This window comes from Thamnophis elegans, chromosome 8 (genome assembly GCF_009769535.1).
Source record: "Thamnophis elegans isolate rThaEle1 chromosome 8, rThaEle1.pri, whole genome shotgun sequence".
NCBI lineage: Eukaryota > Metazoa > Chordata > Lepidosauria > Squamata > Colubridae > Thamnophis > Thamnophis elegans.
In genome coordinates, this window is record NC_045548.1 from 30158701 (window position 1) to 30173241 (window position 14541).

Consider the following 14541-nt stretch of genomic DNA (forward strand, 5'->3'; position numbering starts at 1 on the left):
TTGGCGCGCTTTTGACATCGCGGTTTTAGCGCCGCAGTTTTGTCAGCGCGCTTTTGACGTTCGCGCTTTTGTCAGGTCACGGGGACTCGGGAGGCAGAGAATAGATGTGGGCAGGGCCAGTCAAAGGTGGTATTTACCAGTTTTCCGAACTACTCAAAATTTCCGCTACCGGTTCTCCAGAGCTGGTCAGAACCTGCTGAATATCACCTGTGGTTTGCACCAGGGACGTGCAGTCACTAGAGGCAAGGGAGGCGGAGCCTCACCAGTCTCCTCAGGAAAAAGAAAGAAATTTAAATATTTTTTTTAAATAATTAAAGCCAAGATAGTTGCTACCAGATTCCAGGTCACAGTGGCTTGGTGTCTGCTTAGTGTTAACCAAAGCAGGAGGCGAGAGAACTCGGGGCCTCTTTTCCATAAGGAATTTTTCGCCTTCTAAAAGTTAATAAAGAGTTAAAAGGCAAAGAAGTTCAGATGGAAAAGAGGCACTAATTCTCCCGCCTCCTGATTTGGAAGCAGACAATCGTGTCTTCTTGAGCACGCTTACGTTGGGCGGGGTGTGCTTCAGAGGAGATGGGAGTGGGCGAGAAGGAGGAGGCTGCCTCTTTGCTGCAGACCTGGGCGCTTGGCGGCTCCCGCGATGCAAAGTAAGTGCCCCACCATCCCCGATGCTGCCGCCCACTGCCCCGGCCTGCTTCTCCAGGCTCCGCCGCTGGAAGTCCCGGATCGCCTCTGGGGGAAGGCTGGGTGAGAAGCGGAGCGAAGCTTCTCTGCGGCCTCCCGGCGCTGCCCAGAGGCTCTTGCAGGAGCACGTGTCAGCGGCCGGCGGCCTGGAGCGGCCCCGGTTGTGAGACAAGGGAGCACTTAAAGCAGCCGCTGCCGCCGCCACCACTCCTTCGCCCGGCGGGGCGGTGGTGGTGGCAGCGGCAGCGGCTACTTTAAGTGCTCCCTTGTCTCACAGCCGGGGCCGCTCCAGGCCGCCGGCCGCTGACACGTGCTCCTGCAAGAGCCTCTGGGCAGCGCCGGGAGGCCGCAGAGAAGCTTTGCTCCGTTTTTCACTCAGCCTTCCCCCAGAGGCGATCCGGGACTTCCAGCGGCGGAGCTTGGAGAAGCAGCGGACGCAGGCCGGGACAGCGGGGGGGGGGGCAGCGGGGCACTTTGCATTGCGGGAGCCACCAAGCGCCTTTGCTGCAGACCCGGGCACTTGGTTGCTCCCGCGATGCAAATCCCCCCCCCCCCGAGGCCGACCGCTGCCCTGCTGAGCCTCACCAGGTATCAACCTCACCACACGTCACTGGTTTGCACACATGAACTATCAGACTCAGTTCTCAGTATTTCTAACTGCACAAACTTCTTATTAGCAGTGCTTAGGGAGCTCTGGATCAATTCTTATGTTGCATCTTGGGTTACCTGGATTCATATCTTGAGCTGATGTTTTTCAAGCACTAAGTTGACCACCAAGGAAACAACCTTGTATGCAATATATGCAAATTACTGCCATCGCAACCTGACAAAACCACATGCTTCCCCTCTTCCTGGTATCAGTCATATCATATTGTGAGGCTCAATAGCAGATTCAAATTATTAATGTTAATGACATATAAAATGCCAAACTACAAGGGAAAATGCAAAGGAAGGCAAAATTGAGCAGTTCCTGTCAGCAGTTGCCTGCAGAGAAATCTTAACTGTATGCAGTAATATTGAGTAGGAAGAAAATTGGCATCAATTAAGATACTGTATTATAGTTCTGAAATTATGTTATCCGTTACCTGTTTTCTCACACTAGATTGTGATCTTTATGTGAATATATAACAGCAGCAGTACTAGGCATGGTTTAGCCCTAAGTCACATTCATTTATGGACCCCTTCCTGCCAATACAAAGATGTGTGGTTTTTTAGAAAACCACATTCCTATAAGAGGTTAAGTTACACTACTGTATATAAACAGGAAGAAAAGCATACAATCACATGGATGTTACCTAGTTGGGTAATGAAATGTCTCAAATCAACAACTAGGCTCAAAAAGCATGAAGGACTTCATCATTTTAGAATGATTTGGAAGGAAGGCAATGTTGGCATACCCAAATTTGATGCCCAAGGTCACTGCTTACTCAGTCTTAGCCTGAAGCTAGACCCACAGTTCAAGAGCTAAGTGTTTGCTTTTTGCTTTTTTGTACGTTTCCAACTCTTCAAACCTTCTGTGAAGTCAGAGCTTCTTTTAGATTACAACACACCAACTACATGTAGTTCACATGTTCAATGTCCATGTTCCTCCTTGGGACCTGCATGTTTTCAGCCACCAGGAAATCTGATAAAGCAGGATTTGTCAGCTGATGGAAATCCTATTAGATATGTAAAGCTAACTTGTGTAACAAGCCAAACAGCTTCAGTTTTCTTTACCTACATTATTGCAACTGTAAACCAACAAATCCCTTTCCTTACCAAAGGATCTGAGTAAAAGATGCCATATACATAGAACATATTTGCTATTATGCTTACATTTTGTCCCTTATACATACAATAAAGGCTGGAGGATTCTTAAGGTAATTACAGATTGAAGAATCTCTGTACTTTCATACCTTCTGATAGCAATCTTCTAATCTTAGATCATGCTGCCAAGGGATATTAGTTTTTAATCACAAACACATGGAAGCATGAAAGACAGTGGAAAGGAGCACTTGGCTAGTGTGTAGATGTTTACCTGAATATAGCATATTTTGGTGCTGAAAGGGAGAAGATTGTGCCACACATGGTGATGTAATGCAAACTCAGTGTCCAATTGCCTTTGAGTAAGCAGTTCTCAGTCATCTTACCCAATTATCATCTAAGGAAAAAAACTCTTTTTGTACTGACTGAGACTGAGTGAAATAGCTTTAATGATCCCCACTAGAATTTTAGTTCCAATTATCTCAAATTCATACATGATACAGAATGGATACCTTCCAGCATCTCTCTTATTTCTTTATCATGGGTAACTTCTTTTGCAGTTTGTCCATTCCCGTTCACAATGAAAATATCAGCATCACATTCTAAAAGCAGCATAACCACCTCCTGAAAGACAAGTGTAGCACCCAGTATCTGTTTTTATCTTGCTTCACATATTTTTTTTTCAAAGAATGAAGACCATTAGCAATTTAGAAGAGGCTGGGTTCACACATCATGCTAAGCAGCAACAGAGTTTATTTTTACTTAGTAGGGTATATAATTCCACACTATTTTATTTAACAAACCCAATTAATGATTCCATAATTTGAAACTGTGTGTGAACCAAGTGACATACTCACTTCGAAGTGCTACATGCTAGGTTTAAAGCAGAAAGTTGGTGAATGAAGCATCTAATAAACAGGTAACCCTCAGGGAACAATAGAATTCTGAATTTTAGTTACATATGTGAGAATGAACTCATTCTTTTTACCTTGCGTCCTGTGAAGGATGCACGATGAAGCGGAGTGTCCCCCATATCATTTAGCACATTTACATCAGCACCAGCCTATTAAGAGAGATAGTTTTTCAGGAGCATCTGGCATTTAAGGTAGCAATCAATAAAAATCTGGTTTTAGTGACATGATGTAGGAAGTCCTTGACATAACAATCATTATGGGGCCTTGCCTACTATCTTTGTATATTATAACAGTCATAAAATAGGTTGCATGAGCCCTGGTGGCGCAGTGGTTAGAATGCAGTATTGCAGGAAAACTCTGCCCACAGCTTGGAATTCGATCCTGATGGACCTGTTTGGAAATGTTTGGAAATGTTTAGAAATGTTTATTCCATTTGTATGCCGCCCTATTCCCGAGGGACTCAGGGCGGCTAACAACAAAGGAGGGGGGGGGAATACAAACAACAAAACAAAAGACAAAAACAAGTTAAAAACAAAGCAACAGTCACAACAATTCAAGTGGGGCTGGGAACTCATCAGCCCCAGGCCTGCTGGAACAGCCAGGTCTTAATGGCTTTGTGGAAAGCCTGAAGGGTGGTGAGGGTCCGGATCTCCATGGGGAGATCGTTCCAGAGGGCCGGAGCAGCCACAGAGAAGGCCCTCCCCCGCGGGGTCGATAGTCGATATTGGCTAGATATTGGCTAGATATTAGGAGGAGGCCTAATCTGTGGGATCTAATTGGTCGTAGGGAGGTAATTGGCAGGAGGCGGTCTCTCAAGTACCCAGGTCCAATACCATGTAGGGCTTTAAAAGTAATGACTAGCACCTTGAAGCGCGTCCGGAGCCCAACAGGCAGCCAGTGCAGCTCGCGGAGGATAGGTGTAACGGGGGTGTACCGAGGTGCACCCACAATCGCTCCTGTGGCTGCATTCTGGATAAGCTGAAGTCTCCGAATGCTCTTCAAGGGCAGCCCCATGTAGAGCGTGTTACAGTAGTCCAGACTTGAGGTCACAAGGGCATGAGTGACTGTTCTGAGGGCCTCCCAGTTCAGGTAGGGACGCAATTGGTGCACCAGGCGAACCTGGGCAAATGTCCCCCTGGTCACAGCTGACAGGTGATGTTCTAAAGTCAGCTGTGGGTCCAGGAGGACTCCCAAATTGCGAACCCTGTCTGAGGGGTGTATAATTTCACCCCCCAGCCTGAGAGATGGAATACAAGGCCAATCTTTGGGAGGGAAAAACACAAGCCACTCGGGCTTGTCGGGATTGAGTGCAAGCTTGTTCACACCCATCCAGACCCTGACAGCCTCCAGGCACTGACACATCACTTCAACCGCTTCACTGAGTTGGCACGTTGGCATGTATCGTCCGCGTATTGGTGGTATTTTATCACGTGTCGACGAATGATCTCACCCAGTGGCTTCATGTAGATATTGAACAGGAGGGGGGACAGGACCGAACCCTGCGGCACCTCAAGGTTGACTCAGCCTTCCATCCTTCCAAGGTCAATAAAATGAAAACGGGCCTGTTTCCAGCCTCCGGAGGGTCTCCGGAGCAGTTTTCACCCTCCTGGAGGCTTGAGGAAAGCATCCGAAGCCGGAGGAGGGCGAAAAACACCCCCCCACACCGTGGTGCAAGAGGCTGACTAGGCCACACCCACCATGGCCATGCCCACCCAGCAACGGTGTAGCGAACCCATTGCTGCAATTTTTGAAGCCCACCCGTTTGTAAACTACCCAGAGTGTGCTGTAAAGCACTATGGGAAGTATACATATATATATATACAAGTGTTATTGCTGTTGTTCATGCAACCAAGTCGATTTTATGAACTTTTTTACAGCAGTCATTCAGTGAATCACTGTTGTCCTTAAGCAAACACCATGATTGTTAAGCCAAACCATAGTCACTATGGATGTGATTTTGCTGAAAACTGGAAATGTTGGTTTTTGGCAAAACTGCCATAAAATGGGGTCATGTGACCACAGAGGGGGACTGATCTTCAGAATTTCAAATCAAGGTCATAAGTCCCCTTTTCAGGTCGGTTATAACTGTGAATGTTGCTAAGCAACTGGTCATAAATCAAGGATTATTGGTAGATCAACCCTCTTTGGAAAACCTTTCTTAAGGCAACAAATGACCTCCTTTGTTTCATGCAGATGTTAAATTGGTAGTAGGGAGAGTGGTGAAGCTTCAGGTACTCCAACCAACTTTCTTCATAACATTATAATATTTGGGGGGTATTAACTTTCCAAATTGTTTCTCTTTAAAAAAAAACTTTTAGGTTTTGGTTATCCACTCAAGATACTTGATATCTAATCAAATCTGCCACATCTCCATTTCTATTGTTATTGCATGTTAATAATTGTTGGAGATAATAAGCTGTTCTACCTCCAGCAAATCCTTGACAACACTGGTATGTCCAAAATAGCATGCAAGATGAAGAGGAGTCCAGCTGAAGTTAGATTTGCTTCTTCCTGTGACACACAAGGGAAAAACCCTTATTAGATCACTCTTATTAGACTAGATAAATTTTGAAGTCAAAATTTACAACAAAATACTAATCAGCACCTGAAATGAAAAGAAATTGAAAGTATTTTTATGTTAATTGTCTCAAAATTAGCAATAATCGGATATTAAGAGTTTACAATAGCAAGATATATATATATATATATATATATATATATATATATATATATATATATATATATATATATATATATATATATATATATATATATATATGTGTTATATTTATGCTGATAAATAAATAAAGGGAGACTAGTATAGATCTATTTCAAGCTATTTAGCTCTCATCAGCTAGCCATACCCAAGTTTTTTGGGAATCGAACCTACATACATACATACATACATACATACATACATATACATATATATATATATTAATGCAGGAAAACAGCTGTCTGCGTTGTTCAGTCTAAGATAAAATCAATAACCAGGGTAGTATGAGTTGAGTATTGTCATATAAATATTAACTGGATCACCGGATTAAAAGGAAATAATAACCAACCTACCTCACAATGTGGTGAGAATAAAATTGAAGCAAGAAATATTTAGAATGTAAATTTTAGAAATATAAGGGAAGTATTCTTTTTATAGTTAAAACTGCACTTCCATCAGATGTGGTGGCAGTCTCTAATTTAGACTAATTTCAAAATGATTGGACAAAAATATTACCAATCTGGCTATCACTATCTACAAATCTGGTTGGCCACAGTATCATCTAAATTAAAGGTGACACGTCTTAAACAAAAGCTTTCAGTAAGCAGCAGTAGGCGGCTACATAGGTAGTCCTTGACACATGACTGTTCATTTAACAACAGTTCAAAGTTATGATATCCTTGGGAAAATGTATTTATGACTTATCCTCACACTTAGGAACATAGCATCACCCCCTGTGGTCACTTGATCACAATCCAGGGGCTTGGCAACTGATTCCACATTAATGATTGATTGCAGCATCCTGGAGTCATGTAATCACGATTTTGTCACCTTTCCAGTTTCAAAAAAAGCCCCATCAATTGGGAAAGGTGAATATGTTTAATGATCATGTGATTTGCTTAATGATATGATTCACTTAGCAATCACAATAAAACAGTTATAAAATTCAGCCTAGTCTTGTGATGACTCACTTTACAACCATACTAACTTACAACAGAAATTCCAATTTCAATTGTGATTGAAAGTTGAAGACTACTTGGACTCTCCTACTTGTGTCGGTATGCTCCCTTAATGCATCTGGTTCACTGAAGTGTTAAACAGAAAACTTAAATTATACGACCTGCAGGACCCGAGAGAACAAGGAGCAAGGCCTGCAGGGACTTGGTGAGTTAGGATTGGGGGAAAGAGAGGCGGGAGGATCACTACAGCATTCCTGCAGTCAGTTGTTAGAGGGCTATTGCAGCAGCCATAACTTCAAAACCAGATCGTAAGTAGAAGGGTCTGTTATAACTTTAAATGGCTGCTAAGTGTTGTTGACTCTTATTACAGTTGTTAAGTGAAGAGTATCTGTACTGTTATCTGGCCTGCAACATTCAGATTTACCGTATTTTTTGGAGTATAAGACACCCCTTTTTTCCTCAAAAAAGAGCCTGAAAATCTTGGTACGTTTTATACACTGAATACAGCATTTTTTGCCTCCCAAAATCCCACCCCCTTCACCAAAATGGCTGTGCATAGCCTTTAGGAGCCTTGCAGAGTGCTCCTGGGGGCTGGGGAAGGCAGAAATGAGCGAAAAACGCCTCCCCTCCCCAGGAGCACTCTATGAGCCTCCTAAAGGCTATGCATGCCCTTTTTTTTTACAAAATGGGCCCATTTTCACAAAAAAGGGCCATTCTTTGCTCGTTTTGGGGGAGCTCCATCCCCCAGGAGCACTCTACAAGCCTCCTAAAGGCTATTCATGCCCTTTTTTTGAAAAAAAGTGCCCGTTTTCAAGAAAAACGGGCCGTTTTTGGGAGGTCTGCAGAGTGAAAAACATTTTTTTTTATTTGCCTCTTGAAAACTTTGGTGCGTCTTATACTCCGAAAAATACGGTAGATTTACTATAGACTTGTAAAATTGTTTTACTTTCAGTAAATAATAAGATATTATAGTATGCTCCTTCCAAAAGTACAAAACATACATAACCCCCCACTCCCTAGCCTTAGCACTTCTATTTATTCCAGGAAAGCTTGAAAGGTAGTTTATACCAACCTTTGCAATTTATGTTAAAAATAATCTCTCCTTTCTTCATGTTCTCCAACAGCTGTTGAACTTCTTCACTTTTACCATTTCTAGCATCGTGCAGAAGCTGCTGCTCCATTTCTGTGTTCATCTTTGCTAAAACACAAATATTACTTTATTTAATTGCTCAGATGTCTAATATCCCAAGGGTGCTAAAAATAAAAAAAAATCAGGAATAATTAAAACTTCAAATTTAGAAAGAGCATATCTAATAATTAAAACATTGATTAGTCTAAAAGAAAGCATGAACTAAAATAGGAAGGCTGTGAAAGCCCAAACTGAATAGTCTTCACCTGGCATAGAAAACTACTATTTTAGTTTCTGTAGACTAGAATTAACAAAAAAGTGTGACCCAAAAATAATTTCTTACAGATAATAAACTGGGTTCTAAAAAACAGATACCCGCAGATTCATAAAATTAGGTTCCTGTTCACTTCCAAAGTGCTATTCTAGAATTCAAGAGTTTTTAAAAATGTTTTTGTTATATTATGAATACAGGATCATCTAATCCTTTATTGTGAATGCTGTTCATCAGATATCTAATATTAATTTAAAACAATTATGTTAGTAGTATCACAGCATTTTAATTAGCTTCTCATTCAACAGATCTAATCTTTTGAATAACTTGTAAGAGTATCTGAGAGTAATACTGGTCATGAGAAAAGGCTCAGAGACTTCTTATGAGTTGTATTAGTACGGCTTATATCCAAATGTTTTCTCTAGAACATTGGTAATAAACAGCAATTTATCAGCAATTCAGAAATTTTATCACAATTACCAAAAGGCTAATCCAAATTCTATAGAGTCTGACATGGAACTGGCAAGCTAATGATACTGATTGCAAATCAATATAAAAACAAAGGATAGTTCTTTTTAGTCCTTTAAACATTTTCAGAGAACAGTATGGCATAAATTCTCATCGGTTAGGTTCAACAAAGAAGTGCCATAAAAGGTTTCAGAGGTGACAATTCAGCATCATGAATTACATCTAGATATTTATTAGGATTCAGGGCAACCTGTGAATACCAAGGTATGTCCAATTACTTCCGAACCAACTCTGGTTTCTGGATAATTTTCAATGGTAGGACCATGGCTAATCCAAGAGGTTCCCCCCAACTGCACTCCAGTTCTACATGGAGCAGTGTAACCTATACACGATCAAATGTAGGAAATCTCCAGAATCAAGTATCCAAAACCCCACAACCACTTATACTTGTTAAGATTGAACTAAAGGCCAAATGTTGTATTGATCCAGCTGTAGCATCTTTGTTTTTCTACTAGCAACATGGTGGGCAATTCCACCATTAGCTCCACCAAATTCTGGGATTCAGAAACAAGACCATTTGGCAATTATTGCTCACAAGAGGCCTGTACACTGATCTAGGGAAGGGGGATGTGGGCAAGAAGCTCTGGAGTATAAAATGGCAGAAATTTAAGAGTGTCAGTGGCAATGATGAGAAATGTCTATGACTAAAGGAAGGCATGAGCCCAGGTCCAACTAACTTTGTGATAACTAAGATAGCAAATCAGCATCTCTTCTGTTCTTATTGATAAAGTAAAATATTACATTTTCAAGTAAATACCTTCACCCAGGGGAAAAGGACTTGTTTTAGTTCTTATTGCAAATGCAAACTATTGCATATATCACAACAAGCAGCATTTAGTAGAAAACCCATTAGAAAACATGAAACATCCAGCTTATCTTATCTATGAATTTGTCATAATTGCGAAACATTAAAACCTTGTTCCTTTGGTAGAACTTGGAAGGTCTGTCAATTAACTGGTATGCCAGCAGATGATGTCACTGTTTTTCCAAATGCTTAAAATCTATTAGTAGCTTTATATTTCTACTATTGTTTTAGAATGGGGGGAGTGGTTAATAACTTTCTGAATTTCAGGAGAATTAAAATTCTTATGTGAATTAGCAAGGGAAATTGAATGACTTCTATAACCTGTACTTTCTGTTCTCAGACCTACAATTAAACATGTCTCGGGGCTTACTTGTAAACTCCCAAATCAGCACTGTAGAGGATAACATAGGCCATAAGAAATGGGGAAAAAGTAAACACGTTTTATTATTTCTTCACCCCTTCAGCTTTCGTGCTGTGAGAAAAGAAATCAAAATCACATAGCCAGAAGAAAGTAAAATACACTATATTCTTTCCATGTTTACATATAAGAAAATCACTGTGTTTAATGTGTTTGGGAATATGTCTTATAAACTCAGTGGCATAATGAATAACTCATTGTTATTCATTTATTTGCTTCACATTGTACCTGCTCCAAATTTCTTAAGTAACGCCTTTTGCGTGGACATATCCAGACCAGCTTTTGTTTTATACTACCCTCCTATAAGATACAGAATTTTATTTACCTCCAAATTCAATTTTCACTTTTGACTTGAAAGTACACTGCCAGGTCTTACATCCCCAGGGGAATCAGTCTCTGTGTTATCCTGTATTTTATCTGTAGAATCTGACTACTATAGTAATATTTCTACAGTGCTAACCTAGAGAGGGAATTGGGAAAATTAAGTGGTAATGCCCCCTCTGCTGTAAACAAAGCAAATTTCTGGTAAAAGCAATTGGCCAAAAGTCTTAACAGCTTCTGTATGTTGCAAGACAGAGTTTCTCAAACTTTGCAACTTTAAGATTCATGGACTTCAACTCCCAGAATTCCACTGTAAGATTTATTTTGGGTGTTGAAAGCAGGGCTGCTAGCTTTATCTTCCATCAGTGTAGGAAGTTTCATCACTGGTCTAATCCCGTGAAATCCTGCAGCCTTCACAATAAAGAAGCACTGAATATAAAAAGAAGGCGACTCTTTGCAAATACTGAACACAGGTACAGCAAATGCTTAGTCCTCCAATACAATCTGCTGAGTAGTTAAAGTTGCAAGAGAGTGGCTTTGCTGAAATCCGTTCATGTCTACTTAACCTTTTGCTTGTAATATCATCCAGCACAAATAACAAAATAGATGGGATTCAATTAGCTAGTTATTAATGCTGCTTTGATGTTAGCACCAGACCAAGCAAGTATGCTCCCCCTCCCCCCCCAAAAGAATGCATCTCATAAATCCTATGTATTATATCAATACAATAGCAGGTCAAATGAATTGAATTTCATCTCAAGCAATTTCAGGGAAGGAAACTAGACAATCGAAAGCACATTTTATTCTAAACCTGAAATAGGTCGTTCAATCAACTTGTGGTAGGTATATCACTTACATCGGCTTATGCAGTGTTGGTAGGGAATATGAAAGACATATGGTTTTTCTAGGATGGCATTTTCAGCGTAAAGTATCTGAAGTCGGTTCTTTGACGCATCTACATCCAGAAGCAAGCGACACGCACAGCACAAATGTAGGGGGAAACGCCGCCTACTGACAATTCTTGCGCTCGAAGTTTATCTAAAAGGGGAGGGGGGGAGAAGTAGTTATTTTAAGTTAAACTTTTACTAACTGTACTGTGGCCCTAAAAGTTTTCCCGAAGCAGCCGGCCTGAGCAATTTGAAAAAACGGCCAGAAATGATAACATCAGACGCTCTCAGGTGTTTGGGGGAAACTGTCAGGCTACCTTCACCCACGCACAGGATCCCCCCCAAAGCCGCTGGGTCGGCGCATAACACATCGGAAGCCGGGAAGCAAGCTGCCTCTTAGCTTACGCAAAGCCGCTAAGAAGACGCGCCGTCAGGTGTGGGAAGGGGTTGAGCGGTATCCTAGGCAAATAGCGTGACGAAAGCGAAATTATCCCACTCGCCGCTGCAAAACACGAACCTTTGCAAGCTCCAGGTTTGGGGAGCAGCCCACTCGGCTCGGACATTTCGGGGGGGGGGGCTACCCGACCACGCGCGCAAATATCCCACGCTCCCTACCCAGTCTTAGTAGGTTTTCTTTTATTATTATTATTAGAGTCCTGTTATTGTAAGGCCGCCCCAATCAGCCGCGATTCCAGCTCACCGAGCGCCAGTTCTGTCGGGCAAACCAAGGATTCCTCCGCCACTTGTTTCGCATACCCTCCCTTCTGTCCCGCCCCCCCCCCTCACTCCCGGGCTTTTATAGTTTACCCTCCGCTGCACGTGACTTGGTGCGCCGGAGGATTCCCGGCCACACCTTCCCCCCGGCCGCTGAAGGGAGTCGTCAGAGAAAATAGCGGGGACGAAGCTCCCCCTAGCGGCAAGCCCTGCAAGAGGCAATTCGCCCTGTTGCCCAATTTCTCACGTGGGAACCACCGACTTTCTCGCAGGAAATAGCCCACTTTCGTTTAATCGGGTTCCTTGGTACTTCGACTTGCAACAGTTCATTTAATGACCGTTCGAAGTTACAAGGCACTAAAAAAGTGACTTATGACCCTTTTTCACATTTACCACCGTTGTAGCATCCCTATGGTCACATGATCAAAATTCGGCTGCTTGGGAACTGACGGTTGCCGTGTCCTGGGGTCATGTGATCACCTTTTAAGACTTTCTGACAAAGTCAATGGGAAAACTAGATTCACTTAACAATCTTGTTACTAATTTAACAACTGAGGTGATTCACTGAACAACTGTGGCAAGAAAGCTTGTAAAATGGGACAAAATTAATAAATGTTTCACTTAGCAATAAAAATTTTGGTCTCAATTGTGGTCATGAGATGAGGACTACCTATAGTCCAACATATAACTTGAATTCTGCCAATCTTAAAGATAAATATGTCTGAGGTAGAAATAGCATAAAAATTGCTTGTTTATATGTAAGCATATAAATGATGCCTTCATTTATCTAAAAATCACTTTCTTGTGCACCAACACAAATAAAAATGGAGATAATTTAGTGAAAAGAATACAACAGTATTAAAAATGGGACAATGAATGATAACACCATTAATAAATATTTAATGGGACTTTCTTACAGAGCTTTGGGGGAGGGAAAAATTCTGCTTGGTTAGAAATAAATGGAAATTTGATTGCATAACTTTGCTCATAACTTGTTTGTGTAGTTTCTGCACTGAATTCAGTCTGCCAAATATTGAGACTTAACTACAGGGAGATAATTTTGCAACAATTCCATGATAAGGCTAGGACTCAGAAGAAGCATGAATGTATTAAAAAAGGGTTACTAATAACCTTGTCATAGCATCACATGTCAGGATGTTGAAACAAAGTAACTTTCATTTTTCCTCAGATAATCTTGTAAAATAGGTCAGGAAAAATTGTTCAAGCGTAAACTAGCATATCTCATGAAGATCATATTTATCTATGCAAATTTTTGCAAATTAAAATGATGCATAAGTAATGCATTTAAATTTTTTGAACAAGTGATTGCTTGTTCAAATGTTATATTTATATCATTTATATCTATGACTGAGAGGATTTTAATAGCACATAAGTTTTAACTAAACTGAAACCGTTAAAATAAGGGCAGCCCATTTGGTTAAACTACAATTTCCACAATGCCTGACAATTTGGACAGAATAACTGGTTGATAGATGGAGTCCAATCAATTTTTAAGAACAAGATTCCACATGGCTGAACTAAAAGGATTATATTTTCAGCTTTGAACACAGGTATTTATAAATATTGGAATAAAAATGGTTATGTACTGCAGGTAGCTAACACAATCTTCATGTTAACTTCCTATCTTAACCCAAAATCAAGTACAACTTATTTCTATTGTTTCTTCTAAATTTATGCTTATTGCTGGCTTTTGAAACATATCCATTTTTTTTCTTATCTACTGTTTGCTCTTGGTGCCAATCATATGTAGGGGGAAAAAAACTGATTTTAAAGACATTCCAATTAGTCTCATAGGCTGCCTACATTCTGACAACCTGGTTTCCCTGCAATTTCCAGAAATATTTTTTACCCTCAACAGCCTTGGCATCAGTGCAGATTTGGTGCCAGAATGCAATTCTGGTAAGGGTAGCTGCATTTAAAGCTCTTCATGCTTGGGGGCTGGATTATATGCAGACTATCTCACCTCAGAGCTATTTACCCATCCTGTTAGATCTCAGAAAGAAAGAGTCTTTTTGGCTCTGGTGTTCACCTTTTGGAAAACCACACCTCCAAGATCAGATTTGCCCTGACTCGGTTGGTCTTTCTCAAGGCATTAAAAATTTGGCTTTGCCATCTAGCCTAGAACCCTGGCAGTATGGCTGGGCCTATTTCCTGGTTAATTTCAATGCATCCTTGTATGTCCACTATGAGGTTTTATAGTACAAAATTGATGGTTTTTTTAAAAAATAGTTGCTTTACTGTTTTTTAAATTATTAGTAGACCAGTCAATATATATATGAGAAGGGCAATAATATACATTTAATAAATATTTAGTTTAATTGTGGCTTATCTTGTTAAACCAAAAATATGGTTTATTTAGTAAGCCAGACTTAAACTGATCATTGGTTAATTACCTGATGGTGTCTATTTTCTACAGGTAGTTCTTGGGTTACAA

At 40.8% G+C, this 14541-nt stretch overlaps 1 protein-coding gene across 1 annotated transcript in view; it reads right to left on the reverse strand.

Annotated features, from left to right (window-relative positions):
* Nucleotides 1-12146, reverse strand: part of OSBPL1A (oxysterol binding protein like 1A) — a 72365-nt gene extending 60219 nt beyond the window's left edge. The window contains 7 exon segments of the mRNA XM_032222450.1: nucleotides 2937-3048; nucleotides 3413-3487; nucleotides 5764-5849; nucleotides 8086-8211; nucleotides 10117-10218; nucleotides 11342-11523; nucleotides 12073-12146. Of these exon segments, the coding sequence (XP_032078341.1) occupies nucleotides 2937-3048; nucleotides 3413-3487; nucleotides 5764-5849; nucleotides 8086-8211; nucleotides 10117-10153 (436 nt within the window). The 5' untranslated portion in view covers nucleotides 10154-10218; nucleotides 11342-11523; nucleotides 12073-12146.
* Between the last annotated feature and the right edge of the window lie 2395 nt (nucleotides 12147-14541).